The following is a 27,301-nucleotide window of genomic DNA, read 5'->3' as shown; positions in this document are numbered from 1 at the left end:
AAAGTCTGGGTTTCTGTTTGCCCATCTGATCATGTCTCCATTCACCACGGCAAACATTTGTTGCAACGACTCTAAATGATGTTCATTTGTCATCGTGTCTCCGTAATTGTGATATAATTTATGATAGCTCTGAATTTGTGCAATGGTAATACACATCTGCTGGCCCTGAGCCTCGAATACCAATCAGGGAGAGGCTGGCAAATGGAAGAAATTGGTCTGTAACTTTGTTTAGGAGTATGGGAATATGCATCATTAAGGCACATTATCAACTGACATGATGCAGGCCTTAAGGGAGCTCCTGCTTTGTTGAAGAACATTTGTAGAAAAAGGGTCCATCTATACAATATCTACATACATATTCTGCTAACACGATGCATATTTTCTAAATGAATATGTTTAATCATATTACTAGACAGAGAGCCTTGGGCTACAATACACAGAGTAATATCAACAATGCTCATTTTCCATCCTGAGTAGGTGTATCTAGACCTGTTGCCAGCTCCAAAAGACGATCAAATTGGACCACCTGCGTCCTGATAATATCTGTCAGGGCTACATATTCAATGTTTGAGCAACCTATTTCCAATTCCCGTTCTGAAACATGCAATAAACTTCTTATTGCAGGGCTCGGTAATATGTTGTATCGGTATTAGTTTTTGGAATACACTCCCTTGCTTCTCCTTCCTGCATCCCCCTCTGCCTCCTGTCCATTGAAGTGAGCACTAACCAGCTCCAGCCAGTGAAAACACTAAATTAGCTTGGAGACACTTCCTCCCACTTCTTTCTCTCTCTCCCTCTTCCTCTCCCCTTTGGTGTCCATTAAACAGAAAAACTAGGGGCTTAGAGTGCACGTGTCATTTGCTTTATTGAATAGAATCAGCCACGGTCACCCGCTCTCCTCGGCAGGAAAAACACCCTCAAAGTGATAAAAACACCCCGATCCCAGGATGGGAAGCAAAACTGTGGAAGCTTTGAAATTCCCAACATCAGTGGCGTGCTTATATCTAATGCATTTTCTATCAGTAACGGCACTTTGATGTCGTCTCTCCCCCACTCCTCCCTGCCATCTATTAAACAGAGCTACAGCGGCAGCAGTAAGTTACCCTAAATGAGTTTAGAGACTGTTTTCTTTTTTTAATCAAAGCCTCTCCCATGTGTATTTTCTTCTTCCTGCGCTGTTTGCTATTCATCAGATAGTGAGCTAGCCAATTGCACCCACACTGATACGTAAAGTAAAGAGGATAAAGGGACTGTTTTTGTATTGAAACATCTCCCCAGGTCTCCCTTCTTTACCTGCTCTGTCTTTGCCCCCCCGCTCTGCTTGCTGTCCATTAGCGCGCCGGCTGTCTGCAGTGATGCGGCGGCCTAAACTGTGCATGTAAAGCTGCGCTCTCGTTTAGGTTCTTCTTCTCCTGACATGGACTCAGCTGACTGTTCCCGATGCTCACTCACCCATTAGGGAGGAAAAGAGTCGTTTCTCCCTCCCTCTCTGTTTCTCTTTTTGTCTCTACATGTTCTCTTCTGAGCTTGTGCTTATAGAGCCTCCCTCTCTTTTCTCTCCACCAGTACATGAATTCTTGCACTTTCTGCCTCACTCTCCAGTGCTCTCTTCTTGTTCCTTCTGCATGTTTTTTGGTGGCTTATAGATATTCTCTTTCTCCATCTCCATATTTTTTCAGCAGCTCTACATGTCCTCTCCATTACTTTGCTCTCTGCACCTATAGCTCCCCCGTGTTCTCTCTCTCTCTCTCTCCCTCTCTTTCTGTATCTGCAGAGGTGGAAGACATACCGACTTCCTTTATCTAAACTAAAATAGAACCACAGTGTAAATGCTACTGTTACTTCAGGAGCACTAGAAGAATTCACTTGGGTATCGACAGTTAAATGACCTAATCATTACTGATGTACGAGCATTAATCACTTTTAATTTGGAAGCTTATTTCTAATGATCTTTACTAGTTCATATAAAAACCCGTAACCATCTACTTTAACTGAGATACAGATAGGGTTGTTTTGGTTCTACATTTATCTGACAGTCATCAAATCCTCCAAAAACTAACATTAGACTGTCTACTTAATACTTCAATTGAATACATGTTCAGCCCATAATCCATTGGTTCCTACTGAAAACATACATCTTTTGAGACAAGTCACATGTTTAAAGAGTAACTGGCTTTTTAAAAACCTGCAGATTTAAGTAAATAGGACATTTGTTGGTAACTATTTTAAAACACATTTGAAACTCACTTCCAAATACTGTGTAAATGTGTGTTTGGTTTGGTTCTCTTCGTCTATTAACAGTAATATAAACATCATTAAAACTCTAATGTATCCCTCAGTAATGTCTTAAAGTAGATCAATAGGATATGTAGTGTAGTGCTTGAGTAGATTAACTTTGCATCACTGCATCTGTCACCATTTCCCAGCCACCCTCTCCTTTTTCTCGCCTTCCTCACTTCCTTCTTTCTTCGCCCATTTCCCTCTTTTCTCCTCTCTCCTCCTTTGCACTTTACGCCCCTCTTTCATCTCCTCTCCCTCTCTTTCCTCCCACTCCTGTACCTCGTTCTCTCTCCCTCTTTCCTCCCCAGAGGGAATGAGTAAGTGCATGGTTGAGTGGAGAAGAGAGGTGGGTCTTGCCCTCCCAAATTCTATTTCAGAGAAACTCGAGCTCAGAGAAGCATATCTGCCTTCAGAGAGCCAACGCTGGCCTGCTTTTACAGTTTCATAAGCGGCGCAGCGGCGCACGCCACGCCGAGATAAATACGAAAACCGATAAATACGCCGAAAGGAAAACAGACGTCAAGCGATTTGCCCACGCACGCTTCCTTTAACCCCGAGCTGCGTAATGAAACGTATAGAGAAGTCAGCGAGAGAGTGTTCCCACGCCTATACATCATTTATTGCGATGTAAAGGCGCACAGAGGTAAACACACATGTGCACACACACCAACTCAAACGTACCCAGATGACCCGTTCTTTCCGCTTTGCTTCTCCGGGTGAGGTCTGTCTCTTCGGCCACAGTAATGGTGGACACACACACACACACACACACACACACACACACACACACACACACACACACACACACACACACACACACACACACACACACACACACACACACACACACACACACACACACACACACACACACACACACACACACACACACACACACACACACACACACACACACACACACACACACACACACACACACACACACACACACACACACACACACACACACACAGCAAGAGAAGCACTGCTGGCAGAGGGGGTATGAATTATACATCCACCCTGTCTCTATGCATTAGATAGAAAAAAGGAGAGATGGAGGGAGGGAAAGAGAGATGGAGGAAGAGAGAAAAAGAAATGGCAGCAATGTAACGTGTTCCAGATACATAACGTGTTATTCTGCGATGAAGAGGAGCAACGAGCTGGAGGACGCGGATGAGAGGGAGGTAACATCCATAAACTATCACCTTGACAGTATGGCCTTAAGACAGACACGTTTGTTTTGGGTGTGCACTAAGTGTGTGTTTTATGCGTGTGTGTTTCTGCACAGGTCCACAGCTGGATGTAGGAAGTGCTCCTAGCAACATCTTTCTGCTGCTGTGACGCTCATTGGTTCACAGTTCAAAGAGTTCTTTCCTCTGCAGATGGGGGAGGCAGGGAGAGGGAAATGCAGACATGCACGCACACGCACACGCACACACACACACACACACACACACACACACACACACACACACACACACACACACACACACACACACACACCTGATTCAGCGTGTTTGGTTTTTTTTGACTTCCAGAAAGCACCAAGCGCGGTTCAGTTTTGTCCGTTTGGTGGAAAAAGCGGCTACAGTTCCGAAGCTGAAGTGCTGCAGGGGTGTGGGGGAGAAACCTGTGTTTTTGCCGGAGATGCCAACCAAGACGACTGCGGTGAAAATGCAAAAAGGACTTCCAGCCTGTCACCGCTGTCAGGAGAAATTCCTCACGTCTCTGAAGAGCAGGCTTCATGGGAATACAAATATATTTCACATATTTACAGATTTAGAACTGTCCAATTGTTGCTTGCAGATACTGGGAGTTTTATATTAAGGTTTTAGATTCCTGTTTTCCAATTCCGTTTTGATTTTATCTTTTGTGTTTGCTTCATTAGTTAGCTCAGAGAGGAGAGGGCCTTTAATCAGCTCGTTGGTCTTTTGTTTTTATCTCTGCCGACCAAATTGGTTATTTTCTCTCTTCACATCTATGTTTAAATCACCAGAGCCTTGAAATCCACTTGATACATATGGTATACAATACCAGACAAAAACACCATGCATGGTAAATTATGTTTTACTTAACACAGCCGCACATTAAGCGCCTTTGAACATCCTGTTGACTCATTCTGTTTAAGGGGTTTTATTTGTTATCTGATTATTGCTTTGTGGTGCTCTGATGTTTTCCTGCATTTAGTTTCAGCTTCTGGAATCTAATTCAGCCGTGTCTTTACTTATGGTTTTTGTTCTGATTTAAGGTCAAATTTATTCTGCTTTTCTTGTTTTTAACTGCTGTTATCATTGCCATGATAGAAAAAAGACAAACTTTAATTGGGTTTCATGGGAATTAAGTCAAAAGTAAAACAGCAGGGAGGGTGACCAAAACCTGAAGCTAAGAGATGCTAACAATGTAGCTTTGGTAATATAAATATATATATATAAATATGACTGACTGTGCTTTCTGTCACACTGAAAGTCAAGAGAGGATCAGGAAAAAAGTAGTCAAAAATTATATGTTTTGGAGTAAAAAAGGAAGTCTTAATAAAAAGGCTTTAACATTACAAACGTTGCCTCCTCCACACCTGGAGTTTGTCAACAAAAAGCAGTCTGACGACAAACAGTACCTTTTGACATTGGTCTCCTGAAGGTAGAATTAAAATCACCCCTAAGCGTAGCCTAAGGGTGCGCGCCCGGCCTGCAAGCCTTACCCGGGAAGGATTTGATCTGCAGTGTTAGCCAAGAGCTATTTGAATTGGATAATCCCAGAACTTTTCCATGTAGGTGTACGAGTTGATATTCTCCTCATGCATGATGTGAAATTTCCGACCTCTCTGTGGGCAAATAATTTGGATGCAGACGGTGGCATTTGGTTTCACAGCAGAGAGACCGGGCGTGACACAACATGGCCATCAACAAACAGGAGGCTGGGTCTGAGGAGAGGAAGACGCTCAGAGTGAGACCACCTTCCTCATTACTGACTCTGAGTTGTTTGCTAAGTAGCTCCCCAGATGCTTCAGTGAGAGTGTGTTTAGGGCCAGGCAGCAAAGAGGGCTTCTGAATAAAAGAGCAGTAACTGACACCCATGGCCTATTTGTTTCGCCTCCAAAGAGATGAGGGCAAGTATTTGGATTTATTATCCTGTCACCACTAAAACTCCTAGTTTACAAACCACTTTCTTCTGTACTAAAATGAGGTGTTTACTGCAAAAATAAGACATTTTTCCTTTTACTGATGACTTAATCTGTTGAGCATCAGTACTGGCTATTCGCTTATGAGTAAAATATTATAAAATATCGCCAAAGCCCCAGAAAATACATATTCCTGGATGGATTTAAACAAGGGGATTTCATGACGATAATTGATTGCTACCTCATCATGCAAGGAACATTCTGCTGCCATGTGTAAAATGGTCTTATCCAGAATGTGATTGGAGCCTTTCACAGGCTCACAATAGAGCAGCGCTGTCAGGCAGGTATCACACAGCGCACATGCAGAGTAAATACAGCTCAATAAATGAATATTTATAATCAGCTTTATTGTGCAAAATGTTGAATACAAGAGGGAAAAAAAACACAGCTAATAAGAATAATGTTGCTATGGAGAAAAACTCTGCAATAACCAACAAAACCACATCTGCTTAAATCTATATTAACTGATGGTCATATGCTGGCTGAATTAAAATAGTAAAGAGGCCCTTTTTTTTGGGGGGGGGGGTTTGTTACCACAGGCTATAAGACTACTGAACTCCTGAGCTGTGTGAATGTCTACTCACATCTGTTTATAGTACACACATACATATATATTATACACATCTGCCATATATATCTGTTTATAGTACACATATCTATATATTATACATATCTGCCATACACATCTGTTATACATAATACATGCATCTGTCCATACCTCATTCAACAGTGTAAAGTATTTAAATACTTTCAATGTATTCCACATATGTATATATTTCACATCCTCAAATCTTTATTGTTAATATTGTAAATATTCTTCTCTCTTTTTCACTATTTTATTTATCTTTTGCACCATGTATGTTGAGTTGTTGGAGGAGCACGCGACATAAGATTTTCATTGCCAACATATACGCTGTATCTGCTGTGCATATGACAAATAAAACCTTGAAACCTTGAAACCTTGTTAATGTTTTTCAAAGGCTAAAATCCCCAAGTTCTCTCCCACACACTAGATTGGACTCCTTTGTGTTTTCCCTAGTGACATCACCATGTACGTGATAAGGGGTGGGAAATCTTTAAGCGACTAATCACAACAGAGCCGACCAAGCTAACCAATCAGAGCAGAATGGGCTCTGGTTTCAGACAGAGGGTGAAAAGAGGTAGTCTGAGAAAAATAAAGACCCTTTTGAAAAAGCATGGAGAAATGTCCCAGTAGAGACACACAATACAAATATGAACCTGATAGTGAGCAGATGAAGGCCCATTTAAGTGGTGAAAAAAACCTTACTTAGCTTTTCCCAATATATTGAGCTACAAAAGCCATATTTTGGGGGAATAAGCCAGGTTGAAATAAACCAGTATGTTTATGCAATGAGTTTTATATCAAATTGTGATCCGTCTGTAAATTGTTTGGTAATGCAATGCTTGCTTGAAAATGCCTCTCATGCTGGAATAAGCATATTTTAAGGACATCCAAACTTCTACAACAAAGGCCAAACTAAACAGGGTTGCATGTTACATTTCTTGGCCGTGTTTTCCTTTTTCCCGAACACCTAATAAGATGGTGCTGATTTAAGCTCCAGGCTCTGAAATGTCCCACCAGAGACCTCACAGGTACTACACAAATGTTGCTCTACAGTCTGGCTCTGCTGAAGCATTCACCGCCTCTTTCTGGCTGTTCAACTCATCTCACATCATCGAACAGCTATACAACACAACATTATTCACACCTCCACCCACAGCTGACTAAACTGAGCAACAATTGCACAGCTACTGTTCGTATTTTCTTTTAGGAGTAACAAATCTGCTGCATTTATATCCTGAAATACTGGAGGTGGATTTGAACCCAGCGCCCCTTACGTCCCTTAAACACTATTGTTTCCAGGAAATGAAAAAGGGGTCAGGAGTTTAATTTTGTTCCGATGCTGAGCTGTTTATGTCTTAATGTGAGGTCAAGAAGTCGGCTGTAAAATCAGAGAGTCTCCTAATTATCTTCAAAAACACAATAATGACTTATATACCAACAGCTCCAGGCTGTGTTATCATTAGTGTCATGCTCCTGAGCGTTTCTGTTTCTCTGCACACACATTACACCCTTGATAACACACACACACACACACACACACACACACACACACACACACACACACACACGATTACTATCTTTGAAGCAAATGCACTCTATGACGCATGTTCACACACAGGCTCTGCACAGCTGGAGATACAGTCCCGTGCATGCATTAGGTACACACACAAACACACTTCCTGGCCCGTGTCTAATCGACTCCCCACAGACTTCCCAGCTCGCAGATCAATAATTCATCAATCTAATCTTCAATAATGTTCCTAATCAAACTTTGATGTGACACGGTGACTTTGTTAGAGTGATGTTAATAGAAGAAAATGAAAGTATTTGTTGCGAGGCGCAGTGTGAGCGTTATGCAACATGCATGAGGAGGCAACCTGGAGAAGGTGAAGGGCACGCAGATATAACCGGATGAGTCAAAGGTTTTTTTTTTGTTGAGCAGTTAGCGAGACGAGAGCAGACAACGGAGAGAGATAGAGCTAACTACTCTGTGACTCCTCTCCGCTAATGGCTCTAATGAGCTCCCTGGAGTCCTGGCTCTTTAAGACACAGAAATGCATCACAGATCCACAATGGGGGCAAACGGAGAGAATGAAGACATGAAATGAAGTAGATGTAGCGATCCATTAATGGCGAATAACTTAATAGAGGTGCAAAGAGTGGCAGGGGAGTGATAGTAGAAAAAGTAGTGCACATACATGAGCTCACACAGGCCCAACCACACACACACACACGGAAGGGTCACGCATCCACATAATGCACACATTGGTGAGCCGCGAGGAAGCCGCAGTCATCACCGCATCCACAGTTCTTGTGTTGTTTAGGGTTGACCCATTTAAGATAAACAAAACATCAATAACGCTTTCCTCAGCAAGCACGCAGCCATGCAATCACACACACACTCACACACACACACACACACACACACACACACACACACTGGCGTGCGAAAACTACGTTCCGTTCATCCCGATTCTCTGCGAGAGGAAGTCAGCGAGAGTGTTTGAAGTGTGTCTGATCAAACAGAGAGTATGCAGCACCACTAGCGGATGCCACAGCCTATACTCCTCACAGCGCCCAGAGACAGCCGTACACGCCTCCTGTCAATTTTCTCTCTTTCTCTCCATCTCTCACGCTCTACTCTCCATCCTCATCTCAGTATTTATTTTACCCCTTTCTCTACTCGTCTTTGTCCATCCCATCCATCTTCCCCCCCCGATTTTAATTCTGGATTGGTTTGAAACACTTCTGAGCTCATTGCCTTAACAAATCAAACAGTAATTGCTACAGACACTAATCTCATTAAGATGCATGGCTGACAAAAAAGTATATATTTCATTTTGACCCTTTTCCCTCTTTTCTTCTATTTCATAACACATCCTTATCTCAAAAAAACGAGGAAGCTCCTCACAGCCATGTTCCTTGTTAGGCAAATATAATTCACCACTGTGCATAAACTATAAATATATCCATTACTATCCCCTTCCTTCCTTCCTTCCTTCCTTCCTTCCTTCCTTCGGCTTCACCCCGGGCTTTGGATGATTGGTGCCACAGCGAGCTTCATGGCACCCACTTGAGTCCACGCATCCATAGCGTGTAATAGAAAATGCAGACGGTGGCAGCGTCTACAGTAAGTCAGTTTGTTCCGAGACTGATACTTCCAATAGAGACGCACGTTATTCTTGTGCAACAGCTATGAAGGACGTCAACACAAAGCCCGGTGAAGAACAGAGCCCTCCTGCAGCCCCTTCAGTAATCAGGGATGAGAGGAGGTGGGAGAGGAGGGAGCAAAAAAAAAAGGGGGGGAAAGCAGAGAGAAGAGGAGCCCAGCAGTTGCTTCAGAACTACACAAGAGGCGAGGAATATTTGCCAGCCTTTGATTAGGCTCTTCAAACTGGTGTAAGGATCTTTTTTTCTGCTACTGGAGCAAACACACTTACTCACTCCTGAGCCACACCTAAACACCCACAGAAAATGGGCGAAGAAATACAAAAGGAACACAGTTGGAAGGCAGGCGCTCACACAGATATGTTACCAATGTGGGCCACAAAAGAAGAATGGTACATCTCCCACCTAATTTATGACACAACACCTCCCTGCAGCCGAGTGAGTGAGTTAGAGGTGACGCCTCAAAGAATGGAGCAATCTCATCAGCTCATTTTGTACTTCTATTCAGAGGAAAGACAGAAATGCCAAAAAGAGAAACTAATAATGTACTTCTCACATCTCTTCTCTGCCCTGCTTCATTTTCAATAGACAGGCAACAGAGGGGCGAGAAGAAGAATCTTAATCGAGTGTTCTGATTCTGAGAGAGGGGAGGGGGATTAATGGAGGTTTCTTAAAATTGGACTACAGGAGGGGAGAGAACAGCATGCAGTAGGTGACTCATCATGGTCCTTTCATCACTGTGAGTATCCTGAAACCCATTACTAATCACCCTGTCTTTGAAATCTTAACAACAGCACAACAATCACTGGAAATATCATGGCTATTCACATCATTGCCATTACGCCTATTATTGTCAACACCTATGGCCATCATCCTCATCACCAACCCCCGGAAAATCACTTGCAGGATTTGTTTTGTGTCCTTTTTCTCCTCTCCATCACCAAAACCCTCATCATTATCTTCATCATTAACACTAGCATGGTCTTCATCACTTCCACCACAATCCCCCTCATTGTCATGTTCCTCTCCCCAGTGTTATCATTGTTGTTACTGTGGACAATATCACCCCCGACGTCATGCTCATCGGTTTATCATCCTACTTTATAACGTCCCACTTTACCAGCTTCCTCATCATCTCTGTACCATCTGCATCTGTCCTCATCAGTAGTGTTACCATCAACCACGTAGCCGTCACCATGATCAGCATCAGCATCATCATACTGCTATGATCATCACTTTCACCATGTTTATAAATGTCACCTTTATCCTCATCCTGTACAAGTCCAAATAGTGTAATGATGAAAATATATTTGACATAATCATCATATCATTATAATAGCTAATATGGCAAATACCTTCATCATGTTAACCTTCCTCCTCATCGCAAATGGTTATCAGTTTATCTATTTTAGCAGCAGTGGCATCAGTATTAACCATCATCAGATCACCTTCATCTTCATCTTCCTTCCTCATGCTTTCCATCATACCAGTGTGATTGATCATTGATATTTTCTCCTTTGGCAGAGGCATTTTTAAGTGCAAAAACATGGTTGGGCAATAGTCTAACTACTGACAGATGCAACAGCGGAGAATTTCGAAAACAGTATAGCACAGGTGACTGAGCACATACCTGTTCTCCTCGACTTGCTGTTTTACTGCTTTGGAACTCAATTTCACCGCGGTGTCCTGCGTCGTTCATGTTTGGTAACTTAATCCTCTCACACAGACACTTTCTGACTGATCTACTCTGAATAAAGTTTAGCACACGAGGGAAGCAAAAAGAGAAAACTTCTCAGCCAAGTAACCCATTTTATCCAGGACTCTCCGTGTTAAATCTGGTTGTTTGGTTTCTAACAATATCCCGCAGCTGAGGGGTTGTTTAATCTCAGGGTTTTCTAAAGGGCTTTAACGTGTGTGCTTAAGAAGAGAACCCTCAACTGACAAGGTAACAGGAGTAACGCATTTCGGCCAAAAATATAGCCTAGAAACTTCCGTCCATTTCGAGGAAATGACAACACTCCAAACAGCCAATCAAATAGCAGCCAATCAGCAACAGGTGGAATCAGTGTTTGCCTTCCGCATAGGGATTGTTGCTCTGACCACTTGACAGCATGAAACTAAATTATAGATATAAATGGTAAAGTAGCCGAGGTCGTGCAGTTATCCAGAGTTATTTTCATCATCATCACTAATAATAACCTTGGATATTATTTTCATGTTCTCCTGGTTAAATGACCACTGCAGTTGCCATTGTTATCCTCATTTTTTAATCATACTGGTGCAACATTTCATCATCCTGCCATGGTAAATTTTTTAAATTTGATGTCTATATTGTGCTTACAAATAGTAAAAAGAACTTTGGTATATAAAAAAGGAGAATAAGTATGGAATAAACAGCACTAAAACCACCACATATCAAAGGTTACATGAAGTTGTATCTACCAAAAAAGGGTCATACTCTAATATTCATTGGACCGCCTTTAGCTTTGATTACGGCACGCATTCGCTGTGGCATCGTTTCCACAAGCTTCTGCAATGTCACATTTATTTCTGTCTTGCATTAATTTTTCGCCAAGGTCTTGTATTGATGACGGGAGATTCGGACCACTGCGCAAAGTCTTCTCCAGCACGTCCCAAAGATTCTCAATCGGGTTCAGGTCTGGACTCTGTGGTGGCCAATCAATGTGTGAAAATTATGTGTCATGCTCCCTGAACCACTCTTTCACAATTTGAGCCCGATGGATCCTGGCATTGTCATCTTGGAACATGACCGTGCCATCAGGGAAGAAAAAATCCATTGATGGAATAACCTGGTCCTTCAGTTTATTCAGGCAGTCAGCTGACCTCATTCTTTGGGCACATTGCTGAACCTAGACCAGACCAACTGCTGCAACCCCAGATCATAGCACTCGCCCCCCCCCCCCCCTGTCTTCATTGGCGAGACAAAGACACATTTCCTGTCGTAGTTTAACGACACCCTTCTATTCATCGTCCTGATCACTACCTATCATTATCATTAATATAATCAACATCACATGAAAACAAAGCATGGCCGCCATTATTCCCATCATCATCACTCACCACCAGCATCATTTTCCTCATCAACATTTTAATCACTACAGATTATATTCCCCGCTGTTTTCATTATATGTGTCATCTTCATCAACATCATTAACATCAGGGATATGATCAGCAATGATTTTGTTTGTGTAAACAAAATGGCAAATATATATACTGTATCTCTTAGTTAAGATATTAAAGAGAGAAACACAAGCTGGCTTGAGAACTTCAAATCTAACGAAGTAGAAATAAATCAAACAGCATTGTTAATAAATCTGTCGGGGAAAGTAAACATGGAGCTAAAATACTCAGGTGTAGAAAAGCTCTGGAAGTAGTTGCTCAAACATCAACACCTCAGCCTGGTGCTTAAAGAAATAAATGGCGTAAATCAACCTTTATAAAAGGCCTTTTGTCCCTGAGGCTGTCGGCATCCTCGACAACACCAGATGAACTATTACTGCTGCATTGTATTGAATCTGTACCTGTCCTGAATCTGTAATGTAATAGGTGCAGAGTTTTAATTTATGGGTCTGAGCTGAGATTGAAAACCCATTTTCAGCCCGGTTTCGAGACAGGTTTTACCGCCAGTGTATCATTTACTCCTCTGCTGTCATCATAATCCATAAGGTCGATCATCACCAGTGCCATCAGCTTCATCACATTAGAATGATCAATATAATCACCGCCATCATCATCATCATCACATCTTCTCTGTATGCAGGAGCATCAGATTAGACGAGAATGAGGACAGTGGTGGAAAGTAACTGAGTACATTTAGTTGTACTTTTCTGACCTATTTGTGATTTACTTGAGTATTTCCATTTACTTCTACTTCATACTTCTATTCGACTGCATTTCAGAGGCAAAATATTGTACTTTTTCCTCCAGTTCATTTGTTTTAACACAGTTACTTTGTACATATAAAAACAGATGATGTGCTGGTATGGTATATTGCAGTATTGTACTACTACTCTGCACAGTATTCCAAGTATTTCCATTTGGTCCACATTGACAAACAACATGCACAAAAACGGGATTAAATCATAACCATTATATAATAAAGAGAAAATATCCACTCTGCATAAGGAGTACTTTTACTTTTGATTCTTGAAATATAATGATAATATTTCTGTACTATTTATTATTCTAAAATGTGCCTTTGTGCAGAATGAGTACTGTAAGTATATTTTGATGCAAATACTTTCCATCATTTTAAGAATTAGGACTTTTACCTGTAGTGCAGTATTTTAAAACCATGGTGTGTGTATTTTTACTAAAGTAATGGATCTGAGTAGTAGATTACACACTCTGAACCAGAAGGTGGCATACATATTGACACCTCAGAGAGCCGGGTAGGAGTCAGAGGGCTGAGTCAGTTAAAAGCCAGAGGACCAAGCTGGATTAAATGGCGACAAAATCAGGAGCGTGCTGAAACATCTGTTGGTTCTGCCTTATTAAGTCCCATTAGCATAGTGTAAAATGAGCGGCTTGTTTACGGTGCCCCCATTCTGGATGAAAGCAAGGTAGCTAGGCGTCCATAGCTGGCAAGCATTAGACAATCTCCCTCTGCCTTGTCTGGTGGATTACACTGCAATGATTCACTCACTCCTTCTTTTGTTTGACTTTACAATCCTACTGTTTGAAAATCTATTGGGGATTTTTTCTTTTGGACGGAGATGAAAAACTGGTTTTCATTATTGCTCCAACACCCTCACGCAAGCGCAAGCCAAGACTCTCGTGATGCTATTGTGCTGTCTGACGAGGAGAAAATAACCCCGTTGTTGGTAAAAAATGCACGGTCCAAATATTTTTAGGGTCAACTCGGTTGCCAAAGTGTTTCGTAAAAAAAAAAAAAATCCAGCGTGAAAGTTGCGGGGGTCAGCTCTTCATTTAGTTTATTCTCACCTGCAATGATGCCAAGTGGAAAACAGGGAGGGGAAGCATCATTCACCTCACCCCTCTATCTTCTCGTCCTCAATTTGAAATGCCAACTTTCTCAATCTAAAAGCTGCGTGCACCAGAGGGCATCTTTAACATTGGGTGAGGCTCCATGCTAAAGGCCAGTGTTTTCCCTGTAATATCAGCCGCTTGACATTCACCTGCTGGGACCCTTCAACCATGCACTTATACTTGCTTTCTCTCCAACTCAGCTGTCTGCCTTCATACTTCCAGAAGTTATTTTCCTTTGCTCTTTCTCACCTTCACTTATTTTCTCATTTTCCGCATAACTTGTCTCCCCTTTGCATCTCCTTTTCTTAGATTCCATTTCCTCCACCATATCTCTTTGTTCTTTGTAAAATAAAGGAAATAAAGTGGCCTTGTCTTTGTTACACTCAACTTTTCGCCCTTCTTTATATTCATGCTAATTCATACTGTGCCTAATCCTTCACGCGGATCTCTCTATTTCACTTTCACATTTTTGTGTCTTTTTAGTCTCTCAGGGCCCATCTGAGGCGTAGCCAGACAGTGGTGTGTGTGTTATTATCACTCTCCAGCTGGTTGATAGGAGGACTGAGCATCGGGGTCCCATCTGAGTATCAGGCAGACAGAACAGAAAGAGTCCTATTCTTTCGCCTGGCTAACACAATCAGGACAACCAGCCGGGACCTGAGAAAAAGTATTAGAGGGGAGCAGAAACAAGGATGGAGAAGGAATGACAATGCCTATTGTGCGCTATGTATTGAGTGAAGTCTGGTATCTTTCATATTCTGGGCTAGTATCTCCCTATTTTGTCCTCTTCTTTTTCATGCTTTCATTCTTTAGTCCATGTCTGTTAGCCTCGCTGTCTCCTTTTTTTTTTTAATCCCTAGCTCACAATCTCCTTGCCTGAACAGTTTCTCTTTTCTCTTCATTAAAACAACAACTCCTGGGATCTCCCCAGGTTGTTTCGGAGCACTTACATCATCATCACCGTCACTGCCATAGTCATTACTGTAGACAAACCTCATTAGCGGAGGTAGCAACAGAGGCAGCAATGCAGGGTTAAATCTCCTCCTCTGCAGGAACAATCAAACGTGTGTGTGTGTGTGGGGGGGGGGGGGGGGGGAGGGGGGAGTCAGGTAAATATTCTACATTACATATTCAGTGCCATGCTGCTGACATACCAAACACATCATTACACTCCTATATTAAATGATGATGATGTTGTGCAGCTTGTGCAGACACTCGGGGCAGCATTGAAATCTGGAAAAAGGTACATTTTGTTTGAAAAATGCATCGCAGAGGTCTGGTTTCAATCGCTCTGGGGGACTTTTTTTTTTAAATAATCCACTTTGAAAATGAAATCCTTTTTTAAGACAAGGATTACTATTCCACGCCACTACCTTAACAGATGGAATTAAATCATTGATTGCAAAGTAGGAATATATTGCTGCCACAGAGAAATAAAATGACAGCACTCGAGATATTTCTCAATCTGACATTGGTTTTCACTGCTAATTATGACATCCAATGACAGTAAGACTGTATGACACATGACTGGCAGTGCACATTAGCACAAGACTTGGATTGTCATTGGCTTGTTTTGAAGAGGGGAAGATCAAGTGTCAAACACGGAAGAAAAGAAGATATTCGTACCCAAAAAAGTTACAGAAAACCAGTCGAAAAGACAACAGATTTCTAAAGCAGAAGCATGAAGAATGAGAAGCATGAATGTGACAAAGTTTGACTGCTTATGATATTTCCTTGTAGAGACTTCCTGCCTCCCGTGGGCATCAGCTGATTGACAGTAAGCAGGAGAACGACTAACAGCAGCAGTGGAGTGAAGATGCTCAAATCAGGCACAACTAAAAAAGGAGATAAAAGTGAAAATCAGGGAAGCTGCATTTTTTGGTGATTCCATAAGCAAACTACTATTCCCTTTATGTTATTTTAGGGTTGCTGACAATAAAAGGCAAGGTTTGAATCTCAGGAGTGTCAAGGATAACACACCAACGCCTAGGACTGCAACAAACGCATTGTTTTCATAATTAAATATTCTGTTGATTAGATTTCCCTTAAACCATCAATCATTAAGTTTTTAAAACAACAAAAAGTAACTCTAGATCACTCTTACTTACTTACAAGTAAACATCTTCAACAGGTATTTTTCACAGCAAATATTTATGACTTGTTGTCACAGCAGTTTGTCAAAGCACAGGTGTAATTAATCAGCTTAACGAGGCTGTGCAGCGAGCCAGCATGCAGTGAACCTGGAACACCTGCATGGAGGCTGCCAATCAGCTGTGTGTGGAAAGCCAATGTATTCACAGTAAAGACACTAGCAAATGCTTTGTTTGATTCTAAACATAAAGATATCCAATTTACTATTATTTCAAGCATTGAAAAGCAGCAAATTCTTGCATTTGAGGACCCAAAACAAATGAAGGTTTGGTATTTTGCTTGATAATACTTGCATAATTAGGTATTTATCTGAATTTGTGATTATTTCTCTGTCTATTAGCTAATTCATCTTTCCAGCATTATAATTCCAAGAGTTTTTCGATTTTGGCTCCTTTTTCGTAAATAAGTGAAAATGTGGGGGAACATTGTTTAGGTTTTCAACATGACAAGTATGTTTTATCCAAATAGTTTTTGGTAGACATGCAGAATTTGTCAATAATAAACTCTTTGGAAACTCCCATCCAGTTTCTGTGACTTTTTCAATCAGTCGTGTTTTTCTTTTTGGAATTAAATCCAGAATTTAGAATCTTCTTTATTCAAGGTCAAGAATCACACAAGTGTTTTGTCAAACTTCATTTTGATTCTCATGCCCCTAACGAAAATAATTGGCAGTGCATTTAAATCAGCAGGAAAACTGCTCCACTCTAATGCTCCTGAATATTTAGCTAACCTCCACCCGTCAATCAACCTGCTGATGATTAAGATCAGAAACGCTGGATCGTGTTGTGTAACCGTCTCTCCTGCTGAGCCAGGCGTAATCATTTACCCTGACTTTAATTACTTAAAGTCTCATCTTTAGCTCGAGGCGAGAGGCACCGCTGTTAACTCATGAGACGGGCTCCTCTCAACATGAACCAAAGCAGTACTGACATTTTAAACAAACACCTACACTGTCCAATCATGTAGGTCATAACGAGAACATGTGACCTATGTGCAGCAGCTTTAAGTGTATACATACAGAGAGTGGTTGCCCAAGGCAGTGTATACAGTTCATGGTCCTACAGAAGAAAAACATGCTAAGCACATCCCCATGGAAAGGGAGGAGGGAGGGAGAAGTCGTGATACAAGAGATAAGAGAGAGTGGAAGATGAGAGCTTGATAGGGAGACACAAAGACAGAGGAAGAAAGGCTAGAGAGAAAGAGAGGTGGAGTGGGTGGTGGTAGTGGTGGTGGAAGATGGATTCAACCCAGGGGCAGATTTGAGTCTGACAAACTGTCAGTAACTGAGCGGGGGTGACTACGAGTCTCCATTTAAATTGGATGCAAATCTCTGTGTGTGTGTGTGTGTGTGTGTGTGTGTGGTAGGGCCGAGGAAGTGCTAGTGACTAGTTGTATCACATGCGCCACAGGGGATGCAACAGAAAGAGATTGTGTGTGTGTGTGTGTGTGTGTGTGGGGGGGGGGTTATGTGCAAGGACAGCGTGTTTGTGTGATTGTATGTGTGCATGCATATAAAACTTCCTGTGTGACGGTATATGTACAAGTGTGTGGGTGATCCGTGCATAAGGCACTTCTTCCTTTAAGGAAGTGTGTGTGTGTGTGTGTGTGTGTGTGTGTGTGTGTGTGTGTGTGTGTGTGTGTGTGTGTGTGTGTGTGTGTGTGTGTGTGTGTGTGTGTGTGTGTGTGTGTGTGTGTGTGTGTGTGTGTGTGTGTGTGTGTGTGTGTGTGTGTGTCCAAGGAGATAGATTCTGTCCCATAGAATGAGAGCGTCGTCAACCACCAGCGTTTCTCCCTGACACAGACTTCCTCAAAGACACAGAGATGAAGAGAGAGGAGGAACAAAGAAGAGAAGGAAAGGAGAGTCTTTTGAAGGATAAACCATGGGATTAGATAAGGTGCTCCTTCTGGACTATTGAGCCAGTATGTGTGTGTGAGTGTGGGAGGGTTTGTGTGTGTGGAGGAGAGCCCATTGCTCTGAGCACATTAGCTGCATGGGGTGAACAAAGCCCCTCACCTGCGAGCTTTATAATACGGGCCTGGAAGCCAGAAGGGGGCTCAGTGTGTGTGCACGTGCACGCCTGTGTGCCAGGAAAAAGGAAGGGCTTTCACTCAATGAGAGTGAGAGTGTGCGTGTGTCCCATATCTAGCTGCCACTGACTGTTTGCGTGAGGGTGTGCACATGACAGGGAGTAAATAGAAAAACGTAGGCTTCCTAAACAGGTATTCAATGAGCAGCCATTCTGGTTGTATGTGATTGTAAATTTGTGACCTACATCAACTACCACTGCTGTGTGTGTGTGTGTGTGTGTGTGTGTGTGTGAATACATGTGTGTATTCTTCCTCTATTCCTTCCTGCATGAGACATTAATCCCATTATGTGGGGCCTGGGAGATTTCCAGATCCTGTTCTAGTGTTACAGTATTGTTGTGATAATGTACGTTTTGGTACTTTGTTACTGCGCGGCACCACGTATCTCATCACGACTCGGCGATGGACAACACTCTCAGTGTGTGTGAGCGCTGCCCCCCCCACCCCCCTTTTCCCCTGCCGTGACCAAAAGTGGCCGGAGCTGTTTGAATTGGATTATCTCATACATTTTCTATTATCCAGCTAGACCTTGAAAGAGATAGGCCTGCTGAGAGCCTGAGCCCCTTGATATAAAGGGTTTGGCCAATTTGTAGCATGCCTCCTCTCTCATGTAGGAACATATCTTAAACTCATTTTATTTATCTTGACTTATCTGGGTTAGTCTCGTTGAGATCAAGGCACTCAAACAGAAACGGCAACACAATTAATTAGCAGGTACAAAAACTATTAAAACAAGTCAGCGTGGACGGTGATTAATGTCACAGTGGCAGGAGAGAGGAAAGTAGAGCGAGGAAGTCGACAAATATTAAGGGCAGTGAAAAACATCAACAGTGTTGGAAAATATTTAGCATCGGTGTCATCTATGGTCAAAGAGAAGTGTCAAATCCTCGAGGGTCTGGTTGCAGAAATGACATAAAACATGTTCCAGCTGCTGCTAGTGCTGCCTTTCAATAAATACAGTTTGGGATTTGATTTGATTTTGAATTCACCCCAATTTAATTTGGGATATATAACTAAATACAAGACTATATTGTGATCTGTATTATCAAATAATGAAACCATAGCAGTAAACCCCTGTCATTTTAATACACTGACCTGCAAAACATATCCTATACTTACATCAAATATGTGTGCTTAACTGTCTGGCGGCAAAGACTGTTAAATGTGAATTAATTAACAACCAATCACTTGATGGGGAGCGACGGTAGCACTCATTTGGAGTTTCTGGCTAAAGACAGAATGTAAGTCTAGAATTCACTCTCCTGATTTTGGTCCTTGCCACTCCTGAGGGAAATATCCGGCTCTTTAGCTACTTTACACTTACGTTTTGTGCTGGGCAGGTAGCGTGCAGTCATTTTTTAGACTGCTTTTTTTTTTGGCTGAAAACAGCTGCCGGCTGCGCCTGAAAGCGATGCTAATGAGAGCATTGAGAGTGAACCAAAACAGTAAAGCTATGGGCCGGAAAACCACGCAAATGAGCAGTAAAACTCCACTCTGTGAAGCTGAGGGGAACGGGGAGCCAGGTTTTAATCCTCTGTGGGTATAAGCAACCCTTTTCAGAGTAGAAAGTGTAGCGTGTTGCCATGTTGTAAATTAAAAATATTGATCTTAAAAGTTTATGCTTTAGGTATGCAACTGATATTCTGAGGTGATTCATGTTTCAGCTGGATTGAGACGAAGTCAGACAAAAAGTAGAGCCGCACTAAAGCTGATGCCAACAGCTTTATTTCTGTCACTATTTCAGAAAAGTTAACCTATCTCTTCATTGTGCTCTAACACAGTTTATGGTGGGAGTACAAAACAGCGAGTTATTATTAATTCTACAGGTGTCAAGTCAGTACTCGTGACCTTGCAGAGAACGACCATATCAACAAGTTTTGGTTGGAGCAAACTTTTGATGAACACAAAAAGAGACAACACATCCTGATAGCTCAATACCAGCGGTGCGCTTGATTTTGTGTGATCAATTAAGACACACATCTGTTCAACTTGCCAGCTGTTTGTGTCACTCCGCTGCCTCAGACAATGGCAGCAGTTTGGATGCAATCCATTATTCTTGCATAGCCTCTGAGCTCCTCATCACTCACCAGGGCCTGAATCACCATCCATAGGGGACAAACAAGAGCTTAAAGAAAAATCTGTGCTGCTGTCCTTCATATGTAAGATATTCAGCTACATCAAATGTGTTATAAAAGGAAGTATGCAACTTCAAAAGTGGAAGCAGACCACGATGAACTTAATGCTACAAAGAAAGTATCGTATATCGCTGAATACCATACAGGGTGTTACCTTGAAGAACAAGCTAGATCCTCCACTTCAATCACAACACTTTCTGGTTTCTCTTGGACATGTGATCAAATAATCCAATCAGGAGTTGGGTAAATCTGAGAGAACCAACTCAGTTAAATTCAGACAATTGGGATAGTCTTAAATTGATAACAATTCAAACAGTACAAAACTGTTTATTTGGAATTTAATAAAGTTAATGATTTTACAGTAAATGCCTAGAAAAGCTTATTTAATACAAGTTATATTTAACTGGTTGTTCACAAACTGTTTGCCTCTTAGTCTTTAGTTTGACAGGCATGTTTTACTTTGGTAACATTTTGAAATCAAAATCTTATCTTGGAATTTAGTCATTTTGTGGTATTGGTATTGGACTTTCCGTACTCCATAGAGGCAATTTTTGAACGTAATTACTTTTATTTATTGGTTGATTACTAGTATGATTATCTGGTGGTTTCTGGCTCGATTTTCTAATTATGTTTTTAGAATTGTCACAGCATTTACCTACCAAAGCAAGAAGCTTTGGGGACTATAATCTTACTACCATGGCAATAACTTTCTATGTAACACATAAAACTGTCATTGCAATAAATCAGAATTTTCCTATTCATTTTATATGAGCTGCTGGGAAGATCTTGGCGCCTGTCTTCTGATCTCTTTCGGTCAGTGGGCGACTCTCTTCCCCCAAAAACTTGCCATGATCTTCAAAGTTAAGATAGAGAATTATGTTTAGATTGAAGTAGAGGAATGAATGTTGTCAGTCCTCACAAGTGCAGCAGGACTGAGTCGTGTGTGTGTGTGTGTGTGTGTGTGTGTGTGTGTGTGTGTGTGTGTGTGTGTGTGTGTGTGTGTGTGTGTGTGTGTGTGTGTGTGTGTGTGTGTGTGTGTGTGTGTGTGTGTGTGTGTGTGTGTGTGTGTGTGTGTAGAAAAAGGCGCAGCATGAGCAATGACAGTGCCAGAGTCTAACAGGGGGAACCGACCTCGCTAGTGCTCCAGAGCCTAGATTCATTGCTTTAGTGGCAATGCATTTTTGATGTGCCCCCTTTCTGCTTCAACCTCTCCATACGACCCTGACGGAATAACAGCGCCCCCAGCAACCGTCCATATAGCTTAAATTTACTCTGTGATGTGTAGGTGTGTGTGCATGTGTGTGTGTGTGTGTGTGTGTGTGTGTGTGTGTGTGTGTGTGTGTGTGTGTGTGTGTGTGTGTGTGTGTGTGCGTGCGTGGTGAGAGAGAGAGAAGGAGCGCAGGGGAGACTAAGAGAAAGACAGAAAAGAGAGAGGGAGAGAGCTAGAAAGGGAGAAAATGTTCCCCCTTGCCTGTTAAATATTTGAGAAGCCTTCTGTGGAGAAGTGATGCAGTCAGAGACAGGCCCGTTTGCTCAGCGTGTGTGTGTGTGTGTGTGTGTGTGTGTGTGTGTGTGTGTGTGTGTGTGTGTGTGTGTGTGTGTGTGTGTGTGTGTGTGTGTGTGTGTGTGTGTGTGTGTGTATGCAGAGAGAGACAGGGCCGTTAGTTTGAACTAATTCAGCCATGAGCGAGCAGGGGGGGAACACTTTCACTGTTTATTTATCTACCTGGTAGAGAGAGGGAGGGTACAAAAAAAAGAGAGGATGAGAGAAGAAGAGAAAGTAAGAGAGAGGAAGAAAAAAAGAGAGAGGCTGAAAGGGGGAGCGAGAGAGTGAGAGACCAGGTTGTCACAAACCATTAGACAGACGAACTGAGTGTGCTTTGCCCCATGTCAATGAGGTTGGCCTGGCTAAAGACAGCCGTGTGTTAATGCGCTTGCGTGTGTGCATGCAACCTTGTGCAAATGTGTGTGTTTACATTTTCCTCTTTGTTTATTTGTTTTACGGATGTGGTTTCTGCAAAGTGCATGAGATTGACAGAAAAATAATATGCGTTTTTGTTTAGGCCTACTGGCACAAGTGGCTGGTGTGTGTGTGTGTGTGTGTGTGTGTGTGTGTGTGTGTGTGTGTGTGTGTGTGTGTGTCTGAGAGAGAGGGAGAGAAAAAAAACATAGACAGGGAGAGAGAAATCTCCAGACATTGATAAGAAGAGGAGGCAGGCTGCCCTCATTGTGTGAGACAAAAGGAGCTCCCTGTGCTTTAGAACAACATATCTAGTGTTTATGCGTGCACACACACACACACACACACACACACACACACACACACACACACACACACACACACACACACACACACACACACACACACACACACACTTCCACTTGCTTCTAGTGTGTGTGTATTTGTGTCTTTCTTGCTCATTTGTAGAAGACATCAATATTGCAAAATCCAGCCATAACACTGCTGAAACAGGAAGAAAGAGAATAGATTGGGGAAAAGAGTGATGTGTTCAGACAGCATGTGGCAAAGAATGGAAGTAGCTTAGCATGCATGCTTCTAATTATTATTTCATAAATACACAATGTCTCTCACACACACACACACACACACACACACACACACACACACACACACACACACACACCACAGTAAAACTCACTTGGGGTTGGAGCTGTTCCAGTAGACAGCGTGTCTGTCAAATATGATCTTCTCCTCTGCCCACACGGACACCCAGGACAGGAGGGTCAGCAGCACCACCTCCATCACACACCTCTGCCCGAGCTGGCACAACATCATAGACATCCAGGGGGGAAATCTCTCTGTCTCACTCTCTCTGGGATCAGGCTTTCACTGCACTGCTGCAAAAATCCTCTTTAGGTCATAAATGTCCGTCTGCGCGTCTTTTGACAAACCGTTTCGGCGGATCATGGGTCGTTAACTGGCTTGATGCGAGTTCAGATAACCCCGGGGCTGTTTCAAGTCATGCTTTATGGTTGAAATTCACTTTCAAACTTCGTGTGCCGCGGACGGATCGGCAGCATTCACATGTTATTTATACGCGCGTCGTCGGCGGGATGCTGCGAGTGCGTCTCCTCTGCAAGGTCCGAAACTTTTCTCCCATTACGCGCAGCCGGGGAGATAGATGCGCCACCAGGATTAGATCCCTCTTCTTTCACCGAAAAACGCACAATTAATTACACTCCAGAATTCATCCGAGGTTTGATATTCTAGCAGCGATATTGTTTCTCATCAGCAGACACAAGACGACAGAATCAGCCGTCATTTTTATTTGGGGATTGAGGATATCACGAGCTTTGTTCCGCTCCTCGCACCCGAAATCTCTCCACAGCCTTAAAACCGCGTCCACTTGACCTTTTCTATTATTGCAGTTCAAAGAAATACATCCCAGATAGAAACGCGCGCTCCTTTCCGTGATTTTCAGTCCAAACTTATCACACAAAAACAACTGCGAGACAGAAGCATCCTCCTCAGACACATAAACACACACACACACACACACACCACCACCACAAGCTCTTACAGCATCTCAACTTGGTGATCCCTCCGCTGTCTCTGGCTCTAATCCAATGTCCAGTGTCGGTGCGCCTCCACTTTTCTGTGCGTCACGCTGAGCAGCGCAGCCAGCAGGGAACCGGTGATGATCACAGCTTTAATCCGAACAAGCTCCAATGCAACCTGCACCTATGGCGGCAACAACGCTCACCGGCACCCTGATTCGGTGTAAGTAACCCCCACCAGCCCCCTCTCTCCATCTCGCGCTCGCTTTTCTCTGCGCGGGCGGGGTCTATAGCGGCGCTGCCTCTGGGGGCTCGAGGCTGGCTGACTCACTGCGTCCCGGTGAAACATAACCTGTATGTATAGAGCAAAGCAACTCAATCAAACATACATTTTTTTTGCATTTGTATGACCCTTGAAGAACATAATACATGTAGCATAGTCTCCCCAGAGAGAAACTGGAAATTAGTTGGACTGCTTCAGAGTAATTTGCCATATTAATATCATATTTTTTACTGTTTCAGGTTTTTTTTGTATGCATATTTAACACTTCAACTTCTTTTATTGTTTAATAGTTTGCATGATAATTTTTGCATTTTTCACAACTTGGTTCTTCTAACTGTGGTACTGTATGCACCATGATACACCAAAGCAAATTCCTATGTAACGCACTTGGCAATCAGTGGTGTAATGTAACATTAACTCAATTACTACTTAAGTAAGAAATGGAGGTTGTGTATTTTAACAAACTACTGTAATTACTTTTTTTTCATACAGAGTTAGTTTGCATATTCAGGTTATTAATTCCAAAATATTATTATAGGTTAAGCCCAGTGGTAAGTTCAACTAAAGCCTTTTACCAAGTGCAACAATGAGTCATGTACACATAAATGCATCAAAAAAAAAAGTTAAACCTGGAGAATGACCATCAAGCATAACGATTACTCTTGATACTTCATTAAGTTTTTTACTTTTACTCGAGTATAGTTAAAGCCCTGCATAAAAAAATGTACTTGAGTATTTTTACACTGTAGTATTGCTACTTTACCTTAAGTCAATTATCTGAGTACATCCTCCACCACTGTTGGCAATAAACTGATTCTGATGTTTACCTGGCTCATTAATCACCACTACAACCATCTGTGTGACAGGATTCAGTTTATATGCATGGCATCTGGACACATAAAGCACCTAAAAAGTTCTCTAAGTGTTTGAAAGCTGCTGCCTGATAGATGGGCACACCGAGGGGGAGAAACAAGGCGTCTGATGGATCGCTGGAACAGTGGCGTCATTTTCCATCAGTGTCCATTAGGCCCAAAGGGCAAGCGAAGGCAGCACAGAGTCTAAAACCTGTGAGCCATAAACCTCCAGATAGCTCTGTCTGACAGAGCCCTGCTGCCTCTGCCATGTGTGTGAGTGTGTGCGTGAGCAGACTCCTTTGCAAAAACAGATCCATCTTTGGTATTTAGACTGAGCGCTGATGGAGGGAGGTGCAGTAACTACAATGTTTCCACAAAGCTCTCCATCTTCTCCCTAACACGTGTCGATAGGCTGGGCAGAATGAGCTCCAGTGAGGATCAATCCACTCCCAACGAGATGAGAATTGATTCTAGAAATTATTTGAAACAAGTCAATTTGCATCCTTTAAAAAGGGCAGCAGACCGAAATGAGAGGAATACAATCAGACTGAAGGATGTTCTGAAGTGTAAAAATGGTGACTCCTGCAACAAAAAAAACACTTCTGCAAATGTACTGAATCGTCCCCTTCAGATTGTACCAGGCCCGTGTCATTATTCTGAACCTTTCAGCGGCTTCTTATTTCACATCTTATTGTGCCTCTCGGTTGGATCCTTTATGCAAAGTGTCCTACTTTTGCCCTGCTCCGCCTGTAATGCCTATGATTTGGGCTGCATGAAATCAGGCACGGAGCGAACCCATGCACCCCCATAACCCAAATACAGCTGCATGTTGTCCGCCTCTGTGGATGAATTATTCAACATCTGTCTGAGGCGTGCATATGTAAACAGGTGGATCGTCTCCTGATGGCTTTTTTAAAGGGGAGCCACATACACCATCATGCTTTTTCTCCTCTGCTGTCACCCTGAAAGTGGGTCTAAATCTCATGTAAACTGTGCAGACTCCACAGTATTGGCTATATTCACACATGAAGGCCTCTTAAGTGATCCTAAATCTAAAAATGAATGTAGGTCAGAGTGTCAGCGTACGGATACAAGCCTCCTTAAAAGGCGTTAAATCCATGAATTTATAGCCGGTTAACACTGTGATTGCTCTGCAGTTTAATTACGCTCAAGTGAGACATAAATTGTAAACACATGAATTATCTTCGGTGCCAGACATTAATACATAAAACAGATGAAAGTATGTCTTTCGAAGCTGTTGATTAACAAAGCAGCCATTCAGTCTCAGCTAACTTTAAAGTCTCACACATTGGAATTCCAGAATTTTCTCAGAGACTTACTGGCTTTTGTGGGGATTGAACACGTCACAAATTATATACAGGACAGTCTGTTGACCCCTTCAGTCACCATCAGGCTTACGTTTGTGTGTGGCCTTGATGTCTGCCAGTATTTGCTTGATTAGAGGCTGCAGTACTAATGTAAATAAATGTTGCCAGATGTGGAAGGATCACTGACCCACATGGTTTCAATTAGACCCCAGCACACCAGATCATCTCAAGGGTCTGGCTAACAAATGGAGAGGAGAAAGGGGGATAGAGTGAAATGCCTGACACACTGAACTAGTTAAAAGGATGTTTGATGTTGTAACAGAGCTTATAGTACATACAGTAACTTCCTTTGGTGTCGGATAACTTTTGGAAAATAAGTGTTGTACTTACAGTGCCTGCCAGTTTTAGCTTTCAAAAATGTGTCTCAGCAGACCTTAAATTATATCTAGTACCACATTCTGTGTGCCAGTGACTCCTCGTACTTCATAACCCCAAAAACATCAGATAAATATGCTTGGATCATTTTTACTTTGAGTTGCCCTTCCAACTTATTATGCAATCTCTTTGCATTTCAATATATTCCAACGAGGTTTCTGAGTCTAAATGACTCCCGGTGCAGACCTGAAATACTAAGACGCTGGCAGTAAACAAGGGTCTGAGGTATCAAAGCAGCATCAAAGTGTCAAGTTGCTGCCGTGGAGTTCCCTGACTTGTTGAAATG

The 27,301-nt window shown here is 42.3% G+C and overlaps 1 protein-coding gene across 1 annotated transcript in view; it reads right to left on the bottom strand.

Annotated features, from left to right (window-relative positions):
- The window catches only part of efna2a (ephrin-A2a), a 71,034-nt gene extending 46,720 nt beyond the window's left edge, over positions 1–24,314 (bottom strand). Inside the window, exon 1 of the mRNA XM_063908207.1 lies at positions 23,257–24,314. Coding sequence (XP_063764277.1) covers positions 23,257–23,399 — 143 coding nt within the window. The 5' untranslated portion in view covers positions 23,400–24,314. The remainder of the gene's footprint in view (positions 1–23,256) is intronic.
- Between the last annotated feature and the right edge of the window lie 2,987 nt (positions 24,315–27,301).

This window comes from Eleginops maclovinus, chromosome 19, assembly GCF_036324505.1.
Source record: "Eleginops maclovinus isolate JMC-PN-2008 ecotype Puerto Natales chromosome 19, JC_Emac_rtc_rv5, whole genome shotgun sequence".
NCBI classification, from domain to species: domain Eukaryota; kingdom Metazoa; phylum Chordata; class Actinopteri; order Perciformes; family Eleginopidae; genus Eleginops; species Eleginops maclovinus.
Note: the sequence above shows the minus strand (reverse complement) of the source record. Positions and strands in the feature narration are given on the sequence as shown.